Genomic DNA, 20,406 nt, shown 5'->3' with positions numbered 1-20,406 from the left:
AGTTCAACAGCCAATCAGAACCTCCCTTTGAGCACCATATATGAGCTTAGCCATGGGATGCTGAGCAATTACCTTACAAATTATAGCAGACTCCCTTATTCTGGTATCCTGTTGTACAGACGCTGTCCCCGAGCTCCACACGACATGAAAATGCATCTTCGCCTAGACGGTTTAACAAAGTCCGGAGCTTTCAGACTCTTGTGGAGAATTTAAGAGCTCCTTCACTACTTCTGAAGTTTTGCCTCCTCCACAGAGGATGTGTTAGTGGGATTCAAGAGTTTCTGAAAGTGCTCTTTCCACAGCAAAACAATATCCTCAGCGTGGATTACTGCTAAGCATAGCCTGGGCTAAGACTTGCTTTCCTTTTGCTGAGTAGTCTGAAGGTTTGTCAGAACTTCCCTGGATCAGCTGAAAGTTCTTCTCCACAGACTCCTTCACTCGTCCTGCATTTAAATTTTGGATACACAATCACCACAGCTACAGCACTTTAGACCTGCTGGTATGGTCTGATACATCTTCCAGGCTAACTAGTAGAGATCAGTAATACTACAGACTGCTTAGACCTTATATTTTACACTGCAAGGGTATATTTGCAATACTCCCAAAAGTCTATTCATTTAACATAACATGTGAGTTTGAGAAACTCAAAAATCATAATCACAGAATATTTTTTTTAAACTTATGAAAGTGTCAAAGGTATTTCTTAATTTTTGACACTTGAAAGTTGTCTTACTGCTGAAGCTAACGCATTTCAGTAGGTGCAACTTTACCTTGAAGACACCTTTCGCAATTTCATTATGGCTAAGTGAGCAGTTGGCGAGGTTTCGCAGTCAGCGTTTTCCATAAAAAACTATCTGTGATCACAGCAATCTGCTATAGCGGCAAAAGCAACAAGGATTTTTGTGCAGCACCGAACACGTGTTTATCAGGTATGTTTTTCCATCGACAGCAAAACAACTTTCCACAACGACCAGCTGATTGGGAATACACATTTTTCCGAAGCTGCCTGTGTTTACCAAGGAGTCTCTGATTGGTCTGTAGTCTGGGGACTGGGGATTTTAGCGATCAATTTCACCGTAACTGCTAGCAAATGACCAGGGAAAAATCATTTTTCACGAGTAGCTAGTGATTTCAAGCCAGTTACCAATTGGTTTGTAGGGATGTATAACTGCAGCCTTAAACAATAAACAATTGATTTCCAATAACTTGAATTGGGTAAGCAGTTAAGAATATGGGTGGATGGAGAAGAGCTTTCATGGACTGTTAGTTAGAATGGAGGTTTTTTAGAAATCATCAGTTTCTTTTTTCTACATGCTGTTTTTTTTCTATACTTCTCAAAAAAGTAATCATCTTATTTGCATTTTTATTTATGTGTTTGTATATTATGTATAATTGTATAGTTCTCTTTCTTTCCAACACTTTCATTTGTATAAATCAATAATGCACAGCCGATGAAGGTGAAAAGATATGGTAGTTACCTGATTATTGTGTTATATGGATGTTAAATCTGAATACTTGATATGCTGCGCATTCTTAATTCTATTTCAGTGAGCCTATCAGCTCATTTTCTTCCCTTTTATTTTACCTGAAAGTTATCCTGGACAGAGGTCTATAAGCAGCCTTATTCATAAGCAATGCGAGCATTCAGTAAGCCACAGTGGTCAAAAGCTTGTTTGCATATTTTGAAGAAAATCAAGATGAGGTTAGCTGAGAATGACATTTTTTGCTTTTCTTATTCTTCTCCTGGCCTCTCATTCTTTGATTTTGCATTTCTGAGTTTCGTCTGATTATTCCACGTATACAGAAAAAAAAACTGGGTGTCTGTTGTGGCTTTGACCCTTTGACTCTCACTTTTCACTGCTTGTGATGTTTCCTCATCTTTAAAATGAAGTATATTCTACTGTTGCACTCATAGTAAGTCATTCTGGATGTGTGTGTCGGCTTAAAATGTAAATGTGAATGTGCGTCTGCTTTTGTCAGCAGTGTGAGGGATTTTCTCTAATTCAGCATGATATACAGGACTCCTTTTTGCCCAGATTGTCACTCACACACTCTTAACTCTCTCTCGCATGGTACAGTGTTCATTTCCTTAATGTTAAAAAACCCCTACACTTTTCAACCATAATAGCTTTTGTCAGGGTTCTTACACTCCAAACTGAACCAAAACCGTAGCTGAGTTATTCCCCTTCTTCACTTCACTTTGATCTCTGCAGCTGGGTGAAGCTGCATTTTTTTTTACCTCGAAGACCCTCTCCAATGCCGAGTGCCAGGCCGTCCTTGGTCCACTGGACGATGCCGCTGTAGTTGAAGACGACACAGGACAGCACCACCCGTTCTCCCAGCACCACCGACTGGTCCGCAGGCTCTTGGGAGAAACGAACGCACCACACTGCAACAGAAGGACAGAGAGGGGGATCAATTTTTTAGTTCCTTTCACTGTGACCTGGCCATGAGCTGGCATTTTTATTGCACTGTATCGAGCTACACAGTCCCTCTCTGGTCTTATTAACTTCTGTTTGTCCATATGGAGGTTGCTGGGTAATTTGTTGTGTGCTTTTATTGAATATAGGGTGTTTTTATTGTTTCTTTTATTATGTGTTTTTACTATGAGTGTATTTTAATATGAACCCGGTTTGAGTGAAATTTCTCTTACAGGAATAAACATGAACTCCATGCATATATAGTGTTCATTATTATTATTGTCTTTTTAGCTGGTCAAGAGTCCATTGCTTGAATTCTGTATATTTTTCATTCCTCCGTGTCTTTTCTCTCTGTTTTGTCTCTTTGCCTCCTTTTTAAGGTTTTCCCTGGTCTGAACTGAGGCTTCTGTGCAAAAGTGTGTGTGTACATGCATGGATGTGTAAGCGAACACTTGTGTAGCAAGAACATCATTGCAAGCTGTTATACAGCCTGCTCTTTTTCATCACACACAGTACAAAGGATTTTGCTTACACACACACACATTTCCTGCAGCAAAATAAGCCTTTTGGCTATCGCAGTGCCACTAAAATACACAGATAGAAAACTACAAGTGTAGCGCAGGCATACATTAACGCACTCGCTTAAAGAGAGAGTGTCAGGTGAGGAGGCGAGGCACTCACCCGGCGCTATTTTCAGCCGTTTGCATCATCAGGTAAAATTGTTTCATATTCTGGAGAAAGTCTTGCAAGAAGGCACGTTAATTAAGGCAGAGAGAGAGAGGGAGACTGCGCTGCCTTAGATGACACATGCACACGAACGTGCACGAGCACACATATACAAACACACTGAAACTTACAGAGACAGAAGCTTTTTCACACATGCAACAACCAATTTATGCAGTTGTGCATAAACGCACTATATCACTAACACAAATGCAGTTGCATACTCAGTCTGTGGAAGTGTGTATATGTGTGCACTTGCACACATATACACACTTCCACAGAGTTTGCGTCTGTCTTCCCGTGGGCTATTCTGTTCTTGGATCATGGTTAAAACAATCCTATTAGCTAATTAAGGCAAAACTGGTTAATAAAGCGAGCCCTGGCTCTGAGGGACACATCTCAGTGGGATTCAACCACAAAGGTGCAAACAACAGGGCGATTTACTGATTTGTCAGGAGGATTACATGACTTGTCATGTTATTTGTGTGGAAGGCTTGTCTAATGAAGGCAGGACATTTTAAAACTTCACAAGAAGAGCTTTGATGTTTCGTCAACTTTCCTTTTGAATGCTGATTCAAGAAGACAACTGTGGCGACTGTGAGCTGATAGCTGTGTAATTTATTTTGAAGTTTAAGGGAAAAACTGCCTTAACACACTTCACCGTTCTTAGTGGCTGTTGCTTGGTTGTGCTTTTTGTTGAGATATTATTTCCAGAAGGGACAGTTTTTCCACTTAGTTCAAATGTTTAAACAACCTGTTAGGTTTTGTGTTCACTCTTATTTTGCTTCAAGTTATAGAAACCCCAAGGGAGGTCAGGTTATTAATTTTCATCAGAGTTTAAAATCTCATCCTCAGACTTTTTAATTCTCCTTTAAGCTTTTGGCTCTTATGACATGTTTAAATAGCAAACATTTAACAGCGTGTATCACCTTTTTAGTTTGTTTTGTCTCTTTTTTCCTGTATACTGTATTTCTTCTTAATTAATGTAAAACATTTTGTAATCATAGTTGTAGAGTGCTGCGAGTCATGTACTTCTGTATTCAGTAGTTTCAAATAAAGGCAAACTGTTCATAAAACGCTGGCATTTTTAGGCAGAATGTGGAAAAAAAAACCTTTAATTAGTTCAGTCATTAGTTAAAATCCAAGCAGCTTTCGACTTTCAGCCCCTAAAATTCTCATTAATCTACTGGGGAAGATACAATGACGCCCTTAGATTTCTGCACAATCAATCAAAATGCAACACACAGAATATGGAAGCTGTGCTGCATTTTCAGTGCATGGTACAACTCGACCACTCTCTTGTTATCACTCACTGTGCACACATGGATCACTCAGAGTTCAACACAAGTTCAGCACATCTTGTAAGGTTGCCAAAAGGGATAGTAAAAAAGAACATACAGGAAAGCAGTCGCTCCAGCACAAAGAAAAGAAAAAATATATATGTGTGTGCATGCAAGGAGTCATGCAGTATCACATACACTACATAACAGAAGATTAAGAGTTTGTTTAAAAGTTTGTTTACTTTTACTGCATATTATTAGAACGGTGAGATAAAACAATATTTTAGCACACGGGTCAATAAAATAATTAAATCATATCTACTTTTATATACAGTATGATTTATTACATTAATATAGAATGTTAATGGATTTTATTTCTTCTGATATGTTAAACAACCCTGGCACAGAGGCAAAAATATCCATTCTAATGTTAGTTCTTGCAAGCCATATGTAAATTGCTTAAATTTCTTAAACAACTGCTGCAAGCCACCCAGAGACCCACCTTGACTCCATCTCCTAATTTTCATGTTATAGCTAATCTAATCCATGTTGCTCTTGCCTTTTTCTGTACTTGGGGTCTTATCGCTGCTCTCTCTCTGTCTTTTTCCTTTTTCCTTGTGTGAAGATGTATTCCACCAAGTAAAAATGAATGAAAAGGAAAACAGCAATCTTCTTTGTCTATAGTTCTCCTGATTGAAACACATTTTTTCACACCTGGTCTTTGAAAAACAGGTGATAATGTTCCCCGGCTGTAAAAATGTGCATTCTTAGGTCTTTAATCTTAAAAAGTGAAAGTCAAACAGAATACCTTAAAATAAAACTACGAACGTGGGAGCTGCTTCTCTTTCTGAGTGGAAAAAGAAAGAGCTGCTGGGTTGTGCCTGCTAACTTGAGTGATTTACATGTGGGTCATGTTATGCATGATTTATGCAAAATTAACAGCTATTATGAGCAAAGGCCCTCATCTTCGTGTATAACTCTGTACAGAACAACACATGTTCTCACGGGACTGGCTGTGATGTGTTTAATCTGTGTGTAACTGTGTAGGAGAGCGAAAGAGAGAAGTAGTGACAGAAAGATATGAAGGAGGAGACAAACATTTCTGTTTGTGTGCTGTGAAATGCATGAATGTGTGGGTATGACTGCGTGGGTATACACTGATCAGCCACAACATTAAAACCACCTGTATGATGTTGTGCAGTCTGTTACCAGCACAGTTCTGATCAGTCAGGGCAATAACTTAAGACCTCAAGGACTGTCAGTGTCTATAGCGGAAAGTTAGCAGTGGATCCTGCAGCGTTTGAATTGCAGTGTGCATTTGTGGTTTTTGTTTTGGAGGCTTGGTTAATACCTTTAATATCTGTGCTCCAGAGCAGCATTTGCATTGAGGCTGGGCACAACGTTGTGTTGGAAGAGGCCAGAACCACTGGCCAGTGCAATCACAGGAAGGGTTTTTGCTCGCAACAATGCCAGTGGTAGGTAACACATGTCAGTATTTTATCCAATTGTATTCAAGGAATCTCACAGTTTAATGCCGAACATTAGATTTTAACTTCACCCGTCAGTGGGTTTAAAGTTGTGGCTGCCTGGAGTAGATTTGTGTGCATATTTGGGATTGAATACGTGTGTCTGCAGTTTGTCAGCTTGAAGCAGGGATTCAGATCAGAGAAGTGAGAGCTGTACAGACAGAGAACAGAGATGTAATTAACCCTACGGGATACCCCACCAACCCGCTGCCTCCACCAGCATACACACACCTCTGTCTCTCTCCCCTTTAACATTTTCTCCATTTTCAAACTCCCCGTGTATTCCTTTTCACATGTGGTCAGTTTCTCTACATTTATATTTGCTTTGTGTGTTGCTCTTTTTTTTAGCCTCTCTACATTTTCCTCAAATCACTTTTTCTTTTTTCTTGTTAGGGTTTCCAAGTTCATCCTGTTTAACTTTGACTAGCCCACCTCTTTTAATACAGTCTGACTCTTTCCGTCCTCGTTTCCTCTCCTTCTTTGTGTATTTTTTTCAATGCAGCAATGCACAATTTTTATAGCTTCTTCAATCCCGCTCTCTTTTGTTCTTTGGACCCAGCTCGTTGTTTCTCCACCTCCCTCCATCTTCTCTCTTTCCTCTCCCGCTTCACTTCACTACCCCTCTAGTACTCCAGTATTTCCCTCATTATCTCTCTGTATCTATGAACATTTTTTCCATGTTTTTTATATATTTCTCACTTTTCTTCGCCCTCTCTCCTATCCACTGTTTTCTGCTGCAATTGTCTCTTTCTGTCTCAGCCTCCTCCTCACTCTCCTTCTCATCTTTACATCCCTGCATCATTACCCTTGGGGATAATCTTGGGCATATCTTCTCTTCCTCTTTTTTATTCTCATTGCATAATGACCCAGCTTCACAATAAAAGCCACAGTGCCCTTGCATATTATCCGTAATACCTTTAATATATTTTATTCACTTTGGTCTTTTTTTCCCTTCAGGCTGAGCTTTGTTAAACATCAATACAAGCACTATCTAACTAGCCCTATCAATTTCTACTTGAAGCGTACAAGTCTTTCTGTATTATAAAGAAATTCTACATTTTGCATTAATGCTGAAGTATTAACATTCAGTGGCTGACTTGGAATAGAGGAGCTGCACTAGAATCTCACACAGAAGTGTAGGCTGAAGGGGGAAGCTGAGCAGCAAGGACGATTTTTGCCAGTGAATTTGTACTGTAAAATAATTCATAGACTTTCATAATGAGTAACCTAGGACATCGGTTCATGTGAACATTTATGCAGGTGATTAACCATATAAGAAATGTTTGCCTTCACTTGACACTTGACTTGATAAGTAGTTGTATGCCATCCATACATACATACATTCATACATCCATAACTGCTAGTTCAGGCTCACAGTGGTATGGAGGCTGTCCCAGGTATGGTAGGGAAAAATGGTCTATACCTTGGTGTCTATTGTGACTGCTCCCACAAAGCTGATGTATGTTTCAGAGCATATTTAATGTTGTATTGTGGTCTGCATCAGCCCTTTCACAGCTGTCATTGTATAACACTGAATTCATTGTCTTTTTCACTTCAAAACTCATCTTTTCTCCAAATGAAAAGCCACTTGCAAAGAAACAACACAATACGAATACACATGGCTCTTGTTTTGTCAGGGGTGCCGGGTACAGGAAAGACTTAGCACCTTGCTTACTGCAACCAAAGACTTTAACAAAGGATTAGAAAGAAGTTTAAAAAGTGTGCTGTTTGGGTTGAAATGACCACTTCCAAAAGGTTAGGGAATGATTACTTTAGCGGTTAAAAAAGGTTTAAGAAATGGACAGTAGTCTCCTTTGTGAAAGTCATAAATTTCGTCCGCCCATTGATTTACTTTAGGAAGGAGTGCGGCCAAAAGTTTGCTCTGCACAGACAATCACAGTCGTAATCTACACAACCACCAAACGATGAATGCAGTGTTCCTTAGAAAAAGACGTTTACTATTAAAAAAAAAAATCAAGAAACCGTAGTACCTGTAATAAAACTGCAACTCTTCTGCAGTTTTGACAGCTGGCAGTGAAATAAGTAACCTGACTTGGTGTCAGCGCTGCTGCACAGTACAGGTGTGTGTCCCCAAATAATATTTGCCACTATCCCTTTTTGCTCAGTTGTCTTTGCTGTGATAAGCACAAATGAATCTATCACATAACTTCTTATTCCGAGTGCAGTTCACAGGTTTTTGATTAGCTCAAGGATAAAAAAAAGAAATAGGCTGAGTGCAGCTGACAAGAATGTATAAAACTGGAATTTCAGGCAGCAATCAACTTTTCAGCGCTCTCTCTTCTCCTGTGAGCTAAACAATAACACTGCTCACTCATATCAAATCATAACTTTCATGCAGCGCTCTTCTTTTTGGAATTTGAGTTAATATGAAAAAGAAGGAAGTCTTTGTAACAAGAAGAAATCGGCTGACATTTTAACTGCCTTGACTTTAAAGTGGGATGTCTTGTCATCTTATTAGACATGGTCACAGTACTCCCTGAGGAATGCAGCTGCTGATTCCAAACAGCGAAGACCTCCAAGGTGGCCATCAGAGGCCAAATGCAATTTCCTACAAGCAAATGTAGAAATGAAAAGGCAGTTTGTGAGGTTTGTAACCCTAAACTGCACATCTCCACACCCTGAAGCATTCATGCTTCTAACCCCCACCCCAAAAACTGCCACGCTGACCCTTTCCTTGTATTCATGGCCCAGCTCTGCCTCTGGGCTATGGCTCGCTCCCATTTCAACTACCACACACCACTCTCACTCAGGAGAGAGAGCACGCTGTGTCTACGTGTGTATGCGAAAGCATTGTTCGTGTTTACACGCATGCCTGCATGCGTAGCTGTCATTGTTGTGTTGTGTACACCGCACGCATATATTTGCCATTTCCGAAAAAGGCAGCAAAGGGCAAAGTGTGGCTGGAAGAGTCAAAAAAAGGTGTTCACCTCAAAGAGAGAAAAGGAAAAAGAAAGTGTTTGTGTGCATGTGTGCGAAGGAACAAAAAGAAATTAAACAGCATATAGATGGCTAACATCCAGTACTCGGAGAAAAATTATGACTCGTAATAAACTCTCCAGGCATTTATGTGATATTAGTAGCTTATAAGACTAATATATAAAATCATAACACTGAGAGAAGAAGAAAACGTGTAATAATTTTCTGAGTAGTTACTGGGGTAGGTGCTCTGCCTCTGTCATCTATGACAGTGAGACATCACATAAGCGTATTTAAGCTATCATGACAGTTAGTAAGTTAGTTGGTGCATTACACTTTTTAAGTGGTCTAAAAGACATCATTGTCATGTCTGAAATACATTTTTTATGCTTCCATAGTTTTAGAAATAATTCATCTACACTGCCGTATATTTTAATTTACCACTCAAAATGCTTTTGGGCCTTAACAAGCAAAGTGCTGTATTACTTTGCCAAATATTTGATGTCTGACAAAATTATGGCTCTATTATTGACCTGTAGAGTCCAGAAATTCACAACCTTCAAGCTACAGGCTGAAACCTAGAATAACTTCCTTTCATGTGAACGTTTGAATGTTTCAGTTATCAAAACTAATCAAATACCTACAACACAGACGTGGTAATTGAACTATTACCTGAAAAATTCCTCTGATAATGTATGAGAGAGATATTACACAGCCACAGTTAGAGACGAATCTCTGTTTTAGCTATAGTTATATTCTTTATAGAAATGCTGTGCATCTATAGTACATTTAGCCTGCAGTATATAGGAAGGCTTGGCACACAAAGCAACTACAGAAAAGATTTTTCTGTCACATTACAAAGCCATGTCTCCCTCCAGTCATTTACAAACAAAGGTCATGAATACAGCGACCTGTTTGTTTCTGATTGGCCGTGAGGGGCGACTGCATCATTCCTGTGGGTTGATATGCTTACTGCATCCTTGTTTATTTGATGTTTTGGAAATATAATTTATGTAACATTTATGCCCCCAAAGCACACAGCATTTAACTGACAGAGACGTACACGAGAGCGGACAGAGAGAGACAGAAAAGGACTTGGCGAGACAGACACAGCGGGACAGACACGGAGATCATAACTTTGCCGCTGTGTGTCTCGGTTTTTGCTGTGTGTTTGCTGTAAACAGTAGCTCCGTGATTTCCCAGTGCCCCCCACCACCAAATGCTGCTTTTATTTCTTCTCACAAACACCTCCAGCAGAATAGAGAAGCAGCGTGAAACCAACCGTAGAGGTGATGCTGAGCAAACCCAGCAGTTATTGGAAATCACACGCGCACTCACAGGGGCAGTTACCGATGCGTAGATATAGAAACGCACACTCTAACACACACAAGGGCACTCCAAAAAAGTAATGCGCGCAAGATTCATGAGCACATGAGCGTACTTACAAAAGCACAGGCACCAATCACACGCACACAAATATACACAATTACACTGCCAAAAACACTTGCACATGCACATACGCACACAGACACACGCATCTTTCTTCCCCAGTTATTGGCTTACATTCATAAAACAATTGACTTATCTGTTTACTTGAAAATCACTTTAAGGATCTTTCTTGAGCTTCTAGATTTTAGGGATCACCCAATAACATGATCCTCCTCTGGCTCCCGCTCCCTTTAAATTCCATTGTTTGTTTTTCTTTTCATTTTTGGCACCGTACTAGTCTACATTTACGCTGCCAAAGAATATACAGACAGAACATCTGAATGAATAAAGGGATAGGAACATTACAGGGGAACTGTTTATCATAGCACAATGTGGTTGTTTCAAGAATAGTTTTAAAAGGCAATTGAATCTATTAGAATTCTGGTCTATCATTTGTAGTTTGGCTATGATTTATGATTGCTTATAATAAGAAACTCAGTGTTAATAAGCTTGAAGAGGATTCTAAAACCACTGATAGAAACTGCATACTTACAACTACAACAGGTCATGAGCCTTCTCAACACAGAGCAGTTTCTGGGCATTTTTTGCTCTTTTTACATTTTCATTCACTTTGTTTGTTCTTAAAGAAATCTGAGTGCGAATGGTCGTCTGTCTCTCTGGGTTAGCTCTGTGTCAGGCTGGCGATCTGTCCAGGGTGTCCCCACCTCTCGCCCTGTGGTAGCTGGGATAGGGGTCTAGTACCCACATGACCCTGACAAGGATAAGTAGAATATAGTGGATGGATGAATAGATAGAAACAGCACATCACACCAATCAGCCTACTCAAGTTGCACTTTCCATCCATGTCTGTCTAGACTGGTATGACACGTGTAGTGAACACTCTGAAGGAACAGGGAGACACTAAAGATGAGTGTCACTATCCAATCAAATGTCAAATTACAGTTGAGTTTGCAGGTCTTTCCTGTGACTCTGTGGGTTCACTCCAGGTGCTCTGGCTTCATCACACAGCTCAGAGCCATGGATGTTAGGTTAAGTGGTGATTCTACAGTCAATTTGACCATAGGTGTGAATGTGAGCATGAATAGTTGTTTTTCTCTGTGTTAGTCCTGTAACAAGCTGGCAACCTGTTTTATTACACACCTTACACCAATGGTAAGCATGCATGTCCACACCCATGATTTGTTGCTCATTTCTGATGCTTGGTCACCACAGTCACATGTTCAAATACATCATTCAACTACAGCTGATGACTAAATGTTACACTGGCATCATGGAAAAGATCAGAAAATCATCTGACTCATCATCATGGGGCGATCGTGGCTCAAGACTTGGCAGTTCGTCTTGTAATCGGAAGGTTGCCGGTTCAAGCCCTGGCTCGGACAGTCTCGGTCGTGGTGTCCTTGGGCAAGACACTTCACCCGTTGCCTACTGATGGTGGTCAGAGGGCCCGGTGACGCCAGTGTCCGGCAGCCTTGCCTCTGTCAGTGCGCCCCAGGGTGGCTGTGGCTACAACGTAGCTTGCCATCACTAGTGTGTGTGAATGTGTGTGTGGATGACTGAACGTGTAAAGCACTTTGGAGTCCTTAGGGACTATGTAAAGCACTATACAAATGCAGGCCATTTACCATCATGAACTCTTTCTTTCTGACCAACTTTATCAACCAATACAGAATTCTCGCTGTTGTCCATAGATATGTTTATGTGTGTGTTTTTCTTAGTAGGTCGGTTACTTTTCCCTACTTTTCCTTACTGTACTTTTTCTCTGGTAAATGCCCAACGCCTATCAACTATAAAAATCAGTTTCGGTTTTCATTTCGTGCAAATGTTTCAGAATAAAACTTTTTAAGGAAATGAAGTGTTTGTATTTACTGAAATCCTGCTGTAGATGACTTTAAATCTGAATACAGCATACAGAAAATGTTAAATTTGTATAAACCGCAAAATGCAGTTACAGAGTTATCATAAAGTACTAAAATGGAACCAGTTATACTCCAAACAGAATAAATAAGAAAAGGCCCATTATCTTCAGCAGTCGGGATAAATAAAGATCAGAAACTGCATGGTTTAAAAACAATATTCATTTGATTAGATGATTCACTACTCTTAGTATTAGTTAATGGTAGCCCTTTTTAGTTGTTCCAACAATAAATTGACATTTTCCTTTTTGATATTTTTTTATTTTAACTAGTTTAGTACAGAGAAGAGAAAAATATTGCATTTGCAGTGCCCTTGAAAGTAACTGACAGCTACCAGCAGCTTTTATGGCGGAACATTTCCATGCGTATTTGTCATTACTGGTCTCATATAAGGGCTCATATATGGCGTTTACAGTGCTAACTCCACTATCAACTCCACTACCTGACCTTTCTGTGTGCACTTTACATGTTCTTCCTTCCTCACATAGTTCAAAGACATGAAATTAGTGAGGTTAGGTTAACTGGTTGTCTGTCTCTATGTGTAAACCCTGGTGACCTGTCCAAGATGTACCCTGCCTCTCGCCGCGTGACAGCTGAAATAGCCTCCAGGCCCCTGCGATCCTGATAAGTGGAGAATGGATGGAGTCATATAACACACCTTTGGCCTTAATTAATTTATGACTTATTGCATACTGGCCAAGAATGTGTTTTGTGAGGTCATTGTGACCTTGACCTGGCATAGAATGTCATGGCATAGATGCAACAAAGTGCTGGGAAAGAATTTGTTCCATATTGACATGATAGTATCACGCAGTTCCTGCAGATTTGCAAAAACTCGCAGATGCAAATTTGCCATTCCACCATATCTGAAAGGTGCTCTATTGAATTGAGATCTGGTGACTGTGGAGGCCATTTGAATAGAGTGAACTCATGTTCAAGAAAACAGGTTGAGATTATTTAACCTTTGTGACAACCAATGACAGCCCAGAAATGAGACCTTCTATTTCTACATATTTTCTACTATCAAATTTTGGTGAACTGCAGGCTCAGTTTACTGTTCTTAGCTGACAGGAGTGGCACACAGTGTGGTCTTCTCCTGCTCGAGCCCATTTACTTTAAGGTTCAAAGTGTTGGTGTTCAGAGATGCTCTTCTGCATACCTTGGTTGTAATCAGTGGTATTTGAGTAACTGTTGCCTTCCTATCAGCTCAAAACAGACTGGCCATTCTCCTCTGACCTCTGACATCAACAAGAATATTCATCCAGAGAAATGCTACTGACTGCATGCTTTCTTTTTTTTATAGATGATTCTCTAGAGCTGATTGTGTGGGAAAATCCCAGAAGCTCAGCAGATTCTTAAATACTCAGACCAGCCTATGTCTGTCTGTGTGACAGTTATGCCATGGTCAAAGTCACTTAAATCAGTTGGAATTTTGCTCATTCTGATGTTCGGTTTGAACTTCAAATGGTTACCTTGACCATGACTACATGACTAAATGCATAGAGTCGCTACCATGTGATTGGCTGATTAGATATTTCTACTAACAGGCAGTTAATACAAATATTTTTAACTAACAAATGTGCACCACTGTGTATCTTTACCCTTTTTTCTTTTAAAATATGAACATTTTATGTATTTATAGTCAACTAGTACAAATATAGTCAGATAAAAACATTTAACCTCACTACTCAAATGAAATGCAATCTAAAACTATTTCAGTTTATTGTTTTTCAGGTAAAAGTTTTTTAGCTTTTAATTCATTTACCTTCAATCAGACAACTGTAGAGAACACCACAGGAGACAAAGCTTAGCTGCTCAGTACATGCTGGTTTCTTCTCATCACAGATGTGTCAAGATTTTAAAAGAAACAAATACTTCTTCCTCCCCTCTCTTCAGTTTAATAAAAGAGAATTCAAATTCATCTGCAATTTCTTTGAACGATAACCATTTGAGAAATGTGACTGCAGCAGCATTTATGATCTGTGTCTCAGCAGTGTTGACAAATCTCTTTTGGTAAACTGGCGCCGGGTTCACAGGTTGTTCTCTCACTCTCGTGCACGTAAAATGACCTACACACATACATAGAAGCACATGTAGCATGCACAGTGGTGACAGAGTTTTACTGAAATTTAGCTTAGTCAAAAAAGTACTAGGCTAATCATGACCGTACTGCAACCAGCTTGGTTAAGCTGCTGTTGACTTCAAACAACTGTGTTGTATTAGTCTGACTCTTTTGCAGAAAGCAGGCTGCAAACCCACACTTACATGCACACACACAAGTACACACATATATAAAAACACTTGTACATATGCAAAAGTACATACACACACACTGGCAGCAATCCCTCCCCTGTCTTCCTATCTGCCTCTCCCCGCAGCTCTCTCTCAGTCTCTATAATTGACTTCTGCTTTCTTACATTTCATTTCATCTCTTATTTCAGTTTTATTTCCCACTTTTTTATGATCCCCTGTCTTCAATTATTCATCCCTCTCTCTTTCTCTCTCTGATTTCTTTCCATCTGGTCTTGGTGATGTTTAATTCACCTCTTCATTTGGAGGAGGGGGGTGTCTGCTGCTGTGCGCCGTTAATTGGTTTTTAAGAGAGGTAAGTACACACAAACGTACGCACACTGACATACGCACATGCTCGAACACACACAAGCGGACACACACACCCTCCCCTCCCTCTGCTGTTAGAGCACACTGTACATGTCTGCTAGCATTAACATCACCAAATGAGCACGGAGTGAAAAAGCATGTGAGAAGAGGAGGGCAATTGTGTGTGTGTGTGTGTGAGTCAGTGTATGAGTGGAGGGGGAAATTATATTTGTGTGTATGTGTCTGTGAGTGTGAGTGCATTTGAGTGAGCAGGTCAATGCTATGAATGTTGCATTCGATACAAATTAGACCGAGCGCATGGATGAATATGAGCGTGTGTGTGTGTGTGTGCGCGCTCTGGCACTTCTAGAGTTGTGAGGACCCACTGGAGACTTTATGATTTAGGACATTTTTTGAAAGTGAGAACATTTTAGTCATTCTTCACCTTTTTTGAAAGGCTGTGTGAGGGTTAATGTCACGGTCCTGGGTCGGTGACCCAGCGCTTTTAGTTTGTTATCATTTTCTAGATGATGATTGTTTAAGTTCTGTGTTATTTTCGATCTGCCTCTGAGTCTGCGTCTGTATCTGTCTGTCTATGGTGTCTCCCCATCTGTTTGTGAATCTGTCTGTTTAGTTCAATGTCTTGTCTGGTTCCATGTATCTGAGTTTCCTGTTTTATTGTGAAGGTCCGTGTCATATGTGAGTGTGATCAGTTTACGTTTCCCCTGTCCCGTCAGCCCAGATTCCTCCCAGCTGTGTTGCCCTCCTGTCTCTCATCCCCTGATTACTGGTGTGTGTATTTAAGCTCTGTGTGTTCTCCTGCCTGTTGCTGGTTCGTCTGTATTACTCAGTGTCAGTCTGTGTATCCACTGTGTCTTCTCCCTGCTGTTCATAGTCATCCTCCTCTGCTCGTTTTCATTCAGGTTTGTGCTCTGTAGTTTAGTTGTTTCCCAGTTTAGTTTAGTTCGTGCCCCGTTTGCTGTTTGTCCACATTCTTTTGTGTTCAATAAATCACCTTCACTCCTCTACGACTGCCTGCGCTTGGATCCTCATTTATTCCACACGGCTCGCCTCGGCAGCCGTGACAGTTAAGACTTTATGTTGGGGTTCAGAGTAGCAGCATGAGGACTGAGTAAACCATAATCATCTTGTGAGGTTTTAGGTCCTTATAGGTATACAAAGACAAACAGGAGTGTATTCTCCAGCCTGACTGTTCAACCAAATCTGATTGGTCAGAGAATCATCCAGTGTTAATTTGTGAGGAATGTGCAACATGAGTGGACTTTCCGGTTTTGGTTTATTATTTTTGCCACAGGAAGGTAAAGCACTTCCTGTGCATTTTCACTTGACCACTTGAAACGGCGACTAACAGATCTAAAGCTTGTCCATGAAATTTCTGTGAGGCCTTTTATTGAAGAAATTTAAATCATGTCATTGAGGTTGTTGGTCAGGTTGGATTTTATCATATCACAGTACAAGAATGAACATGGCAAAGCATGTAAAAATAGTAAACTACCTCTGAATTAAGATGATTTTAAACTTGAGGCTTTCAGTGTGAAGCTAAGCTTTTTGTAGCTGCTACTAATTGAGCCTTCAGAGACTAAGCTGGATGTGAAGCGCTCTCTATCTTCAAAACAGAAAAAGGAATTGTCAAATTTATTGTTCAAGTCATGAGCCCTGTTAGCTTTGTTCATGAGTAGTTCTTTGGCTGTGGTTACTAGTTGATCTAATTCTGGTTTTCATAGGGGAAAATGGAATAACCAATAACTACTTTGAGCTCACAATAGTATAAATGTTAGTTTTTAGGTTTATTCGAGGTTCATTTAAGCTACTAAAGTTAGCAGGTAGAGTGCACAGTGTATTGTCTCTAAATGTCTAACATGTGGTCCGCCTAGTCCCTCTGTCAATTCAGATGGTTGGAGTTCTCAAAAGCAAATGAACAAACTTGGAAATGAATAATACTCTACTGCAACTTTAAACAAAGTTGAGAAAGTCTGGAATCACACCAAATCAGTCTAAAATTCAAAATTCTAAGCTATATGTGTGTAAAAAGATCTGCAGACTTATAGAGTTGAGAAAAACAAATTCTGAGGGTTCATTAATGGAAGCAACTTCCACATTATATGTCATTCGTGTCAGTATGTTTAAGGCTAATGCTGTCTTTAGTATTGCCACAGCCATAAAAATAGTTTACTTAAAGCACTGAAGCACTTGAAAATAATGTGACATTGCGAGATAATGGGTTTTTACTGAGTTTCTTTATGGGAGGAATTGCATGGGAAAAATGTTTATGGGCCTAATGCCAAATAAGTGTGTCAGTGCATGACATTAAAGAGAAGTCATTCACATAAGTGCTTACTGTACGAAGGCTAGTCAGTGACTGCAAAACTGTGTGTATTCCCAGACAACACTGCCGCCACATCATTAGCCACATCCTCTGACTCCAACCTGGACGTCGGATCAGAGGAATGGAATTAAGTCGGGGCCAGATTAGTCATTATCCAAATAACAAGCTCGCTCAGCAACGGCTGTGTGATTTACCCTTCAATAAGAATTGGTAAAGTGAACTCCACTGAGGCAGAGGAGATGAGGTTCTGCTGTGAAGTGTAACGGCTAGGAAAGAAATAACCTCGTTGTAGCCCTGAGAACAAGACGACAAAAAGCTCAGCTGCAAACAAGGACAGAGAATACTTTCATTTTAATGATGATGAAAAATGGTTGGAGGAAAAATTGGAGCTACCTTTGCCAAACAGAGAAGATGTTCACGCAGTTTCTATTCTAATTGTCAGTAAGTACAGTTTCATGGCGTTCCTGCAATAATGCAGAAAGAACAAGAACCGCGCTGCCTTCTAAGCGCTTCTTGGAAAAGCCCAAAGTAAATGTCAACTTTTATGCTCACTGGAGGTAAAAAAAGAAAGTTCTGCAGGTTAAGAAAATCTCTGTGAGATGTTCTGAGTAAACCGTGACCTCTCAGTGAAAAAGAAACATATATGCTGTCTCTTCCATGTATAATGCTTCAGAGGAGCTTGCAGTATGCAAAATGCATTCCTTGGTTTGCATGTTGAAAATAAAAGCATGAAATACAGCTCACTCACGCTGGCACAAAAGCACAATTCTTGCAAAAAGAACTCACTTCTTTAAAGTCTGTTTGTGAATTCAATTTATTTATTTTTTTAGCACGGCTGATAGAAAGACGTGTAATTTGAATTTTGATCCCCTGCATTTCAAAAATTCCTTTTCCCACGGCGACTGCCTGACATTTTACTTGCAGTTCCTTCATTTCTTAATGCAAAGATATAATAGAGCTGCATAGCGAGAGTCTGAAAGCTTGCCATTGCTGTTGCGTTGGAGGCCCTTTTTTGTCAGAACTTCACAGCCCAGCAGCATTCAACATTCATCATTTTTTTTCTCTGATGTAAGTGCAAGATACCTCTGCTACTACAGACTTTGAAGATCTGATCTCGGTATTGCAAAGAATGTAAAATATGAAAAGGCTCTTTCAGGTCTGTGGGTGCTAATTTCGACTGTGTCACTATATGTTTTATATCTGAAATGTGGAGTTAGAGTTGACTGAATCTCTGCTTTCACTGTCTAATGCTTTATTTAGGAACAATGTTGAGGCAGTATTGAGAATTTGGGTTCAGTAATCGATTTTCTTTTTTTGATAGCCTGCATCACTATCAGGCTATCATTGCCACTGTCAGGCAAAGAGATGTAATTATAAATAAGAACATTAAACTTTAATGTTTCTGTATTTTTTTGAATATTTAGTGAGATCAACGCTTCTGACAACTTGGTACTCCTCCATTACTGGGCTACGTTTCTCAGGGATCATCTGTCAGTCAAACAGTGATGCGGTAAAGTGACCAGGCAGCTCAACTCCATCAGGGGACTCCCGATTTTCAAGAATTTGTCTCGAGGGCACCGGGAAGCTCATGGCCTTAATAATAAGGCTGAATGAGGTTTGTCTTTGGAAAGATACATTTTTAAAAGTGATCTTTGTGAAATTTGCTGCCAGGGCAGAATTAAGGTTTGTTTTGAGGTTTTTTTCTGCAAAACCGATGAGCCTGATATCAGACTTGCTGGCGATTTTCAGTGTACAAAAAAATGTAGAAATACCATTACTGCCATCATCTTGCTAGTTTTAGGGGCCGGAACAGTTCAAGTATCACCTTCAGACTGACAGTCTGTATGTCTGACAATAATTCTGTGTATGTCTGTCATATTGTATTTAGAAATATTTTAAAAAGTATACCTAATTTTACTACATCTAGTTGATTCTGCTGTGTTTATACAAGGTGTTTTGGGGTATAGTTTATGGTGCATTTACTGTAGGGACTGTACATAGTCCAAAGCACTCTTAATCCCTGTCATTTGGATTTGATTTCATAGGTGACAAAGACATTGGTCCAAATTGAAAATAACTGAATTAAAAATTCAGAAGCAGGACCGAACTTCATCCTTCCTTCTCATACACCTAAAAATTGTCTAATTGGCCAATGCAACAATGTGTTCTGGTTTCCATGCCACCAGTTGTCCTCCTTTGTTCACTTTTGCTGTCTATCATCCTTTTCATAGGTACCAGGGGATCTCTCGATAGCTGGGAGCTTATCCTCAGCTGAGTCAACTGGTCTTCATTTATCCGTTATCATAGCCATCTTCACTATGAATAAACATTGTATTTGCATGTTTGATTTCTGCGTTCCTTCCTCATGAACCCCACATAAAAACAAGCATGTGAAATTGGGCAGACCTTGGTGACTTCTCAGGACATTATCAGTGAAGAAATGCTGACTTTGAAGGATGTGCCCCTGAACTCTGCAGCAGAAATTAGGCAATTTTCCGTTTTTCATTTTAAAGCATTTCTACTTTGGCTCATGAGACCGGGGTGGCTGCCTCTTGCGTTCTCCCACATATTCAGAAACAAATAAACAGAAAATTGTTCATTTCTTGTGCTCCAGATGATTTCCCTGAAAAAGGCATTACCCAACACTGAAAGTTGTATAACAGCAAATGTGGCAGCTCTCGTGAAATGGGCTTTCACATGAATCATTGCTGTTGAGGCACACTGTAGGCAAAACTGACACTACAGTTACCATCCAAATGTTTCAGGTCATTACTTAAACCAAACCAGTTGGTCACAACACGTTTAACCGAGCAGCCGAGGACGCGAACGGACAAACAGAGCCAGTGATTGTCGCTCGGTCCATCTGTCTGTCTTTCTTTTTGTTTGTCTCTTCGCTGTCTGCTTCAATTTGTATCTGGCTGTGGATCACTGCGTCTCTCTCTGTCTTTCCCTTTCCCTCTGTCACTCTCTTTCCGCTCATCCTTTTTTCAGTCTGTAGGCGTGTCTGTCGGTCTCTGTCAATCAATCGGCACTGCTGTTGTGTGTGCGTGGGGGTGTGTGTGCACATCTGTGAGCGAGTATGATTTTTCTAAACTCATCTCCCACTGTCTTCTTCTCTCTAACTCTGTGCCCTCTCCTCTCTCTTATCTTTCCCCATCTTGCTGTCAGTCTGTCTATTTCAATCCATCTGTTTATCTGTTTATCTTGATC

At 40.1% G+C, this 20,406-nt stretch overlaps 1 protein-coding gene across 2 annotated transcripts in view; it reads right to left on the bottom strand.

The window, feature by feature from the left end:
- kirrel1b (kirre like nephrin family adhesion molecule 1b) overlaps positions 1-20,406 on the bottom strand; it is an 80,993-nt gene that overhangs the window by 31,474 nt on the left and 29,113 nt on the right. For both annotated transcript variants that reach the window (XM_086271323.1, XM_086271324.1), the window contains exon 2: positions 2,240-2,389. In XM_086271323.1, the coding sequence (XP_086127449.1) occupies positions 2,240-2,389 (150 nt within the window). The remainder of the gene's footprint in view (positions 1-2,239; positions 2,390-20,406) is intronic.

Source organism: Aulonocara sp. 'chitande type north' Nkhata Bay, linkage group LG18 (assembly GCF_057382095.1).
Source record: "Aulonocara sp. 'chitande type north' Nkhata Bay isolate Kocher_YH1m ecotype deep benthic linkage group LG18, A_spYH_male_GT1.1, whole genome shotgun sequence".
In the NCBI taxonomy this organism is placed as follows: domain Eukaryota; kingdom Metazoa; phylum Chordata; class Actinopteri; order Cichliformes; family Cichlidae; genus Aulonocara; species Aulonocara sp. 'chitande type north' Nkhata Bay.
This window is presented reverse-complemented; position numbering and strand designations above follow the sequence as displayed.